The sequence below is a fragment of the Amphiprion ocellaris genome, chromosome 22 (genome assembly GCF_022539595.1).
Source record: "Amphiprion ocellaris isolate individual 3 ecotype Okinawa chromosome 22, ASM2253959v1, whole genome shotgun sequence".
Lineage (NCBI taxonomy): Eukaryota > Metazoa > Chordata > Actinopteri > Pomacentridae > Amphiprion > Amphiprion ocellaris.
The window spans coordinates 12,546,382-12,553,185 of NC_072787.1; the positions used below are offsets into that span (position 1 = coordinate 12,546,382).

The following is a 6,804-nucleotide window of genomic DNA, read 5'->3' on the forward strand; positions in this document are numbered from 1 at the left end:
CAGAGGCACGCATACAGCCACACAGTCTACATTTTACATCTCAGAATGAAAAGTCAGATTGCAGCTAACATGATAATGACATCACCACAGAATTAGCTGATGGCATGCAAGGAAACCGTGGGTTTCTTTTAAGCAGAGAGCATTTGACAGTAATTAGATTTCGTGTTGTCGTTTTATTTTTCTGCAACCATTTAAAAGATTTTTCACAAGTTTAATGCACTGGTTCATTCTTTCAACAACATTCCCTCTGTGGCCCATTGTGCAGCTCCACCTCTTCAACATGTGGGGACACAGTCTGTAAAACAAGGAGTGTTGACAGGTTAAATTACATGGAAGCTGTGCTGATGTTTTCAGCAGGCAGTGAGAGTTGGATAACATGTTGTTGACAAAGTTAAAAAACTGCTTGTTTCACAAGTTGAGTTGATCACATGCACAGCCTGCAGGAACAAATGTTACGGATGGTCCATTGTCTCTCTCTCTTGCTGTCATTTTGCTTTCCAATCACACTTTCATCAAATAAATAGTAGGACACTGCTTGTAAATGCACATCTGCACATTTTGTTAATGTGTTGTGAAGTTGTGGCCTGTTTCATGGTCATGAAATAAGTCTGGAGAAGTACAGAGCCTGGAGAAGATTCTCAATGGACTGCAGTGTGCAATGACCTGTGAAAATACTTAACACTATACATTAAACCTGCAACCTACACCGACAGCTAGAGAACCAGGAAACCATTCGAAATTCTCAAAACCCTTCCTGTTTGAAAGTACATTGTACAGATGTTGGTATACAATGGTGATTAAAATGAATGTCAGCCTTTCTATTCAGAATCTTTTTTCATGCAAGTCCTAAAGTTGTTAGCATTTCTTCCTTTTGGTCTAATACTTATTACCATTTGATTGATTGTTGTTGAGATAATATTTGATTTAAAAGCACAGTTAACTTACTGATTATATGATCTTGGTCCACAGCACCACAATGATCTAGAAAAGAAAACACAATTAGCACACAGTTGGTGACAGATAAAATTCCTCACAAAATGCCGAATGCTGGAGATCTAGTCATGCTACATGCCATGCTTGTGTGCTTTTTTATGCTAGCTTACATTAATTACTGCTGTTATTAATACTCAGTTGTGCTTTTCAGGTGGACATAAACTCACTGTAGTTGGGGAAGGGGAACAGGTAGGCCAGTCCCAAGCCCTGTTTTTCAGCAAGCTGTTCAAACTTGGTTAACGTCGGCTCTGATAGGTTGTCTACAGATCTGCCTGCATTCACAACACAACAGAAACATGAGGGGAAACAATACAGCGCCACAGACTGGCTGTTAGACATAAAGTGCCAAACAAAGAGCACACTGATAAGGAGCCTACCATAGAGCTTCAATGTGATCTTGCCATGTTTCTGGTAGTACATGATCGCGTAGGAGCTGTAGTCTGTCTCAGCAATCACTATGTCTATGTTCAACTCAGGACGTGTTCCTGGTACAAACAACAAAGAGCAAAAAAGTTCATGTAGAGCAATGCTGTCTTTTACTGTAATTTGGAAACATCAGGAAGATGCTAAAAGAGAAGAGCTCACCTTTAAGTGTTAGTCGTCCTAAGGTTGGAGTTAGATGGTAGACCTGTAATATCTCCCAACACTGGTGATTACTGAGAAGAGAAGAGAAGAGAAGAGTTTTCTATAGAACTGCAGGCTTCATTTGATTTGATACCTTTGAGTGCACATTGTATTTGTTCACTATAGTGTTTTTTTGTGTTTTTGATATGTAAAAGACAGTTGCTTTGAATAAGAAAACTGTGCTAAGGAAGACTTTTAGTCAAAGCAATCTCACAAAATGTCATTTTAGACATTTATCACATAACTGTCCATATTTATTCATATACCCAGCTGCTTTCATGATCCTAACACTTTTGTCAAAACCCATTTCAAGAATTTCTAAAATCAGGCTTCAACTTCTCAGCTTTAGAACCAAAATATCTCTTTATAAAGTGCTCTAAAACAAATGGGTGCTGAGTTAAAGAGATAACTGACATTTTTTCACAATTTTTAATATCAAATACGAGGGTGTTATATGTAATTGCCTTTAAAATGCCAATTTAGCACAATATGCAAAAACAAAATATGCCCTCAGACCTCAGAGGGTTAATGTTGCATGAGAAAATAACTCATAAAATTGTTCTAGCCCTTGAGTAACAGCAAATGTGTGCCCAGAATGTCTAACAAAAACAAGAAGACACATATTTTTTCTATTTACAATGTGTATTGCATTGCCAGTCTTTCTGCAAAAGCCAGGTCAGCTCGACCCAAAACTTGAAAAAAATGATGACGGGAAAGCTGCCGGATTTAACTGTTCTGCTTTCTTCATCCTGTTTTTCAGAGTTCAAAAATAAAATCATGCACACGTCCATAAAGCATGAGATGAGGGAGTGAAAAGATTTGCTCCCTCTGCTGACAAATCAGCATACTGACGAATCACAGTGGTACTTACTGTCGTGTTTTGGTGCTGACAGACAGTGTTTGGTCAGAATCAGCGGGACGTGTCAGGGTCATGACTGTTGGCTCCACCTTGGTGCCGTGATTTACCAGGTAGGAGCATTTGGAGGCCGTGTTCAGGAGGTACCACGTTCCTGTCATCTGCAGCACATACCAGCAGGATCAAGCAAACAGAGGGGAAGGAAAAACAAGATTTTCACATGATCTTTGTTCATGGAAAATAGTAAAGAACTTAAGGAGACATTTTGGGGAATTGGCTTCCTTCTTTCAACTTTTTCACCCATTTGTTCAATTTCTGTTCCACTGAAAAATCCCATTATTGCCTCAAACACAATATTGACACAATTACACAAGGCTGCATTACCAGCCCCCACACTAATCCATGACAGAACTCATACATAGAGTTGTATTTTTGGAGTTTAAATAACATAAAGCATGTCTCTTTTTAGAATTGGCATTTGTGTAAATATGCTGAAGCTCCCAAACACTTAAATGTCCATATATAAGATTAAAACAAGAATTTGCAGCACTGTTCTTACGCCAGTGAGCCAAAGTGTTTCTGTCTCCTCAAAGCAACTGAAGCCCTTTCTGGCTCTTCTGTTGTGTTTATACTGACTCAAGTTATTCACCTCTGCTATGATTCCCACTGATTTTCTTGCAGTTCTATTCGTATGTGATATCAATGCATTTATGGTACAAACAAGCGAGAAACAATCAAACTGTCAGTGTGCAAAGGTCAGGTAACGGCATGTTGAAGTGTTTACTGTGGTGCAGCTGCAGTCCACTGCCTGGAAACAGACGATTTATTAAAATGAGCTCTTTTTAGCGGCTTCATCATCAGTCTTTATCTCAGCATTGCTATGATTATCACTGTAAATGGAGGTGCTGGAAATGTTTAGCTCCAACATACACAGAGCAGATTCTCCTCTAGTTTCTTACCTGTTGTAGGTCTATGTTTTGTGCGGGTTGGGCCAGGTCAATAGGGTCGACCTTTGGCTTCTTAGGACGTCGTCTTTGCGGTCGGGGTCGACTCTTAGCCCCCCCTACGGCCTCAGTGGAATCCCACAGACACACACACATCAACACCACCACTACCAGCATGCAGCGCCACAATCCAGCCATTCTAACACTGACAGTAATACACTAACTGGATTCCTGTAGTTTTTGTTTTCTTTCTTATTAAACAATCTATTCTCTATTTTCTGTTGGATTTCTGTCCACCTCTGTCTTTTTCTGCAGTCTGCTCTTTCTTCAATCTCCCAACAGAGAGCAGGAGGTAAACTGTGAAACAGAGGATGGTCTGCTATGTTAAACATTAACTCAGATTACAGGTAGAGATGTGGTCATAGTGAAGTGCTGTGATGTGTGCTACTTAAGTTCAGGAAGCAACAATAAATTCTTATTAAAGACTACTGTGAGTTCAGCAAAACATTTGAGTCAGAACAAACACAATGCACATTTATTGACAGATTGTCTGTTATGTATGGATTATTCCTAACACAGACAGGTCAACTGCCAAACCAGAAAACACAAATAACAGCAATGTCATAACAGAACTTCTGGTGTTTTACAATCTGCCATTCAAACAGATAAGCAGGTCTTACTAGATCATGTTTTTTTGACATTTCTTTCAGATATGAAAACATGTGACAGACATAGAAATGCTGTTAAAAACATGTTTTTACATGTGTGATATTAATTTGTTATCCAGGGCATCCCACATAAAGCGTTAAGCTTTTTATTCAAACTGCAATCACATCAGATGACATTCTATTTCGTACAAAATTTTGTACTCAACAAATATTAGTAAACAAATAAAAAAAAATCAATATAACTTTTATTAAGAGATAGCAAGTGATTCATCTACTCATGTCCTGCAAATATCCACCGTTTCCCAACAAGAAACTGAGAGTGACTCACTTGCAGGTAAAAAATAATATTTTCAGTGGTTTAAGTCCATCAGTTCTGCTCATCCTTGTCAGGTTTGTTGTTATCTCTGGGTTTAAATGTAAGAGCTGCGCTGTTGATACAGAACCGCTGACCTGTCGGGTCGGGCCCATCATCAAACACATGGCCAAGGTGGGCATCACACTGTATGACAAAACACACAAAAGTCATTAGCCAACCAAAACTACAAGAGTTGTTGTATTTATGGCAGATTCTGATGCATGGGTGAGATACGTATTTTAAATTACTTAATAAACACGCATACAGGTATATTAACAAGCAAAACTTCACCAAACAAACTGAATTTTGACTTATTAGCTCAGAATCTAACTCACATTTTTACAAAGGACCTCTGTCCCAGCACTACCCAGGCTGTTGTCTGGACGACGAATGATGGAGGCATGGCTTTCATCGCGCTCCCATGTCCCATGAGCCTCTTTGAACGCTGGCCAGCCTGTCCCAGACTCATACTTTGCCTCTGAACTATGAAGACAGAAGAGAACATCTGCTCAGTAAATATCTGTTTCCATCAACACACTTCTTTTATACCTGTTAGTCTCCTATCAACATCATTATAGTAGAAATGGAAACTACTGTATTGTGTTTTATGTAAACTGTTGTCCATTCTAGACAATATGTAGGCTTGTGTATGAAATGTCACTTTAATGCTTTGAAGCAAACTGTTACCTGAAAAGTGGAGCATCGCAGCAGACACAGTGGTACATCCCCTTCTCATAGTGGTTCAGGTAGATCCCACTAAAAGGCTAAGAAAGACCCACAAATACATCAAAGCACAACATTGGAGGGACAAACACAAGTCTAATAGTTGCACGTGAGGGTGATTTAATCATGTTACTAGTGTTATCATGATTTAGTGAGTGCAGCACAGAAACGAATCTGTGTTTTAAGCTTATGTATCTGAGACCGAGGTTAATTCATACCATACGAGAGGTTTGTTGCCGAGCTGCCTGAACCTGATGCAGGTCAACAATGCGGCGTTGATCAAAGTCCATCTGGGAATGTGCTGTTGTTCATGAGATAATATGTATGTCAGTGTGGAACACTGAGATAAGTGCTGATTTGACACAGATCACTGCACGGTTTTGCGCTCTGATCCTGGAATAACCTTCAGAATGCACAACAGCAACTCAACTCTTGGTTGTTTTATTGTGCCAGACTTTCATTATTGTTATATTATGATATTATAGTGTGAATTCTCAAACAGGCCTCCCTTGTAAAAGAGATTTCCTGGTTAAATGATGTCCATGTTTGCATTTCTAGTACATTGACCTCTCTGTATATCATATAAATTTTCTCTTTTAATACTCACCTCTTCGGTCCCTTTTTCTCTGGTGACAACATACTGTTCTGGGGTCAGTTTCTTGTGCCAGTCTGTTGTCTTATTGTATCGTGTGAGAGACTGCAGGTCTGCAAAGATTAGAGGTCACAGACTTTACATGTGCAACATACAATGTATGCTTATATGCAATAGTGCAGCAAACAGTCACAGGAACACTGGTGAAAGTAAATCATTAAAACAATCTGTTTCTAATAGGATTTTTTTCAGTCAGAACACAAAACAATGAATAACAGATCCTGAGTCAAATGTCTGCAAGGAGGAAGTAACATTTCTGCACAAGAATTTCTAAACAGCCATAAAATTCCACTTCATCCTGCCAACTAAAGTAGCCTTAAAATTCAGTTTATTCCAAGTACCTCCTGCAAGCCTCCCTCCCACTGTTGTTAACCACACTGCTCTTTGCAAAAGCACCCAAAAAAAGTGCCTTCAAACGCATTAAGAAGTCCTGTTCAACATGAGTGTGAGAGCTGCAGAGGCTCGCAGCTTTCCCCAAACAGCGCTGTGACAGGAGAGAGAAAAAACAGTCACCAAAAGCTCAGCTCAGTACCTGGAGATGTGGATACAGGGCGGATGAACACCGGGATCCTCCTTGGTAACACCGCAGATCTTGCTGTGGCGTGCTGAGAAGCAACTAGGAAGAGACGGACGACGAATCGAGACATGTTTGCTGCCTGCAGAGAGTCAAGTGAGAGGAAAGTCAAGTGCAGGCTGGAGTGGAGCTGCTGGCTGCATCGGGATCGGTCATGCCGCGGCGAGTTCTCGCCGGTCCTCCCTCGGCTGATCCACGCTGATACAGCCGTGACCCGGTCAAAAATCGCTCTTCTTGTTAAATATGGGTCAAAGTGGAATCAGTTTACTGCCTTTTTATTGCCAGCAATTTGTTTAAAAAAAAAAAAAAAAAAAAAGCACACGTGTAGCTGTTTTATGACAAGCAATGAGCTGCAATGAATGGATATACATGTGACTGATTCTGTTGGAAATCCAAACAATAAAAGCAAATAACT

The 6,804-nt window shown here is 39.9% G+C and overlaps 2 protein-coding genes across 2 annotated transcripts; both read right to left on the minus strand.

Moving 5' to 3' along the window:
- Positions 1-153: 153 nt before the first annotated feature.
- c8g (complement component 8, gamma polypeptide) lies at positions 154-3,769 on the minus strand. The gene is made up of 7 exons (XM_023272106.3): positions 3,433-3,769; positions 2,489-2,634; positions 1,579-1,649; positions 1,371-1,478; positions 1,161-1,265; positions 946-981; positions 154-295 (listed from the first exon to the last, which is right to left on the minus strand). Exons 1-7 carry the CDS (start codon positions 3,613-3,615, stop codon positions 276-278), a joined length of 669 nt encoding a protein of 222 aa, XP_023127874.2. The 5' UTR covers positions 3,616-3,769; the 3' UTR covers positions 154-275.
- A 161-nt stretch (positions 3,770-3,930) lies between these two features.
- Positions 3,931-6,602, minus strand: msrb2 (methionine sulfoxide reductase B2). The gene is made up of 5 exons (XM_023272108.3): positions 6,348-6,602; positions 5,771-5,868; positions 5,128-5,204; positions 4,776-4,923; positions 3,931-4,584 (listed from the first exon to the last, which is right to left on the minus strand). The coding sequence occupies exons 1-5, from the start codon at positions 6,460-6,462 to the stop codon at positions 4,453-4,455; spliced, it is 570 nt and encodes a 189-aa protein (XP_023127876.2). The 5' UTR covers positions 6,463-6,602; the 3' UTR covers positions 3,931-4,452.
- Positions 6,603-6,804: the final 202 nt, after the last annotated feature.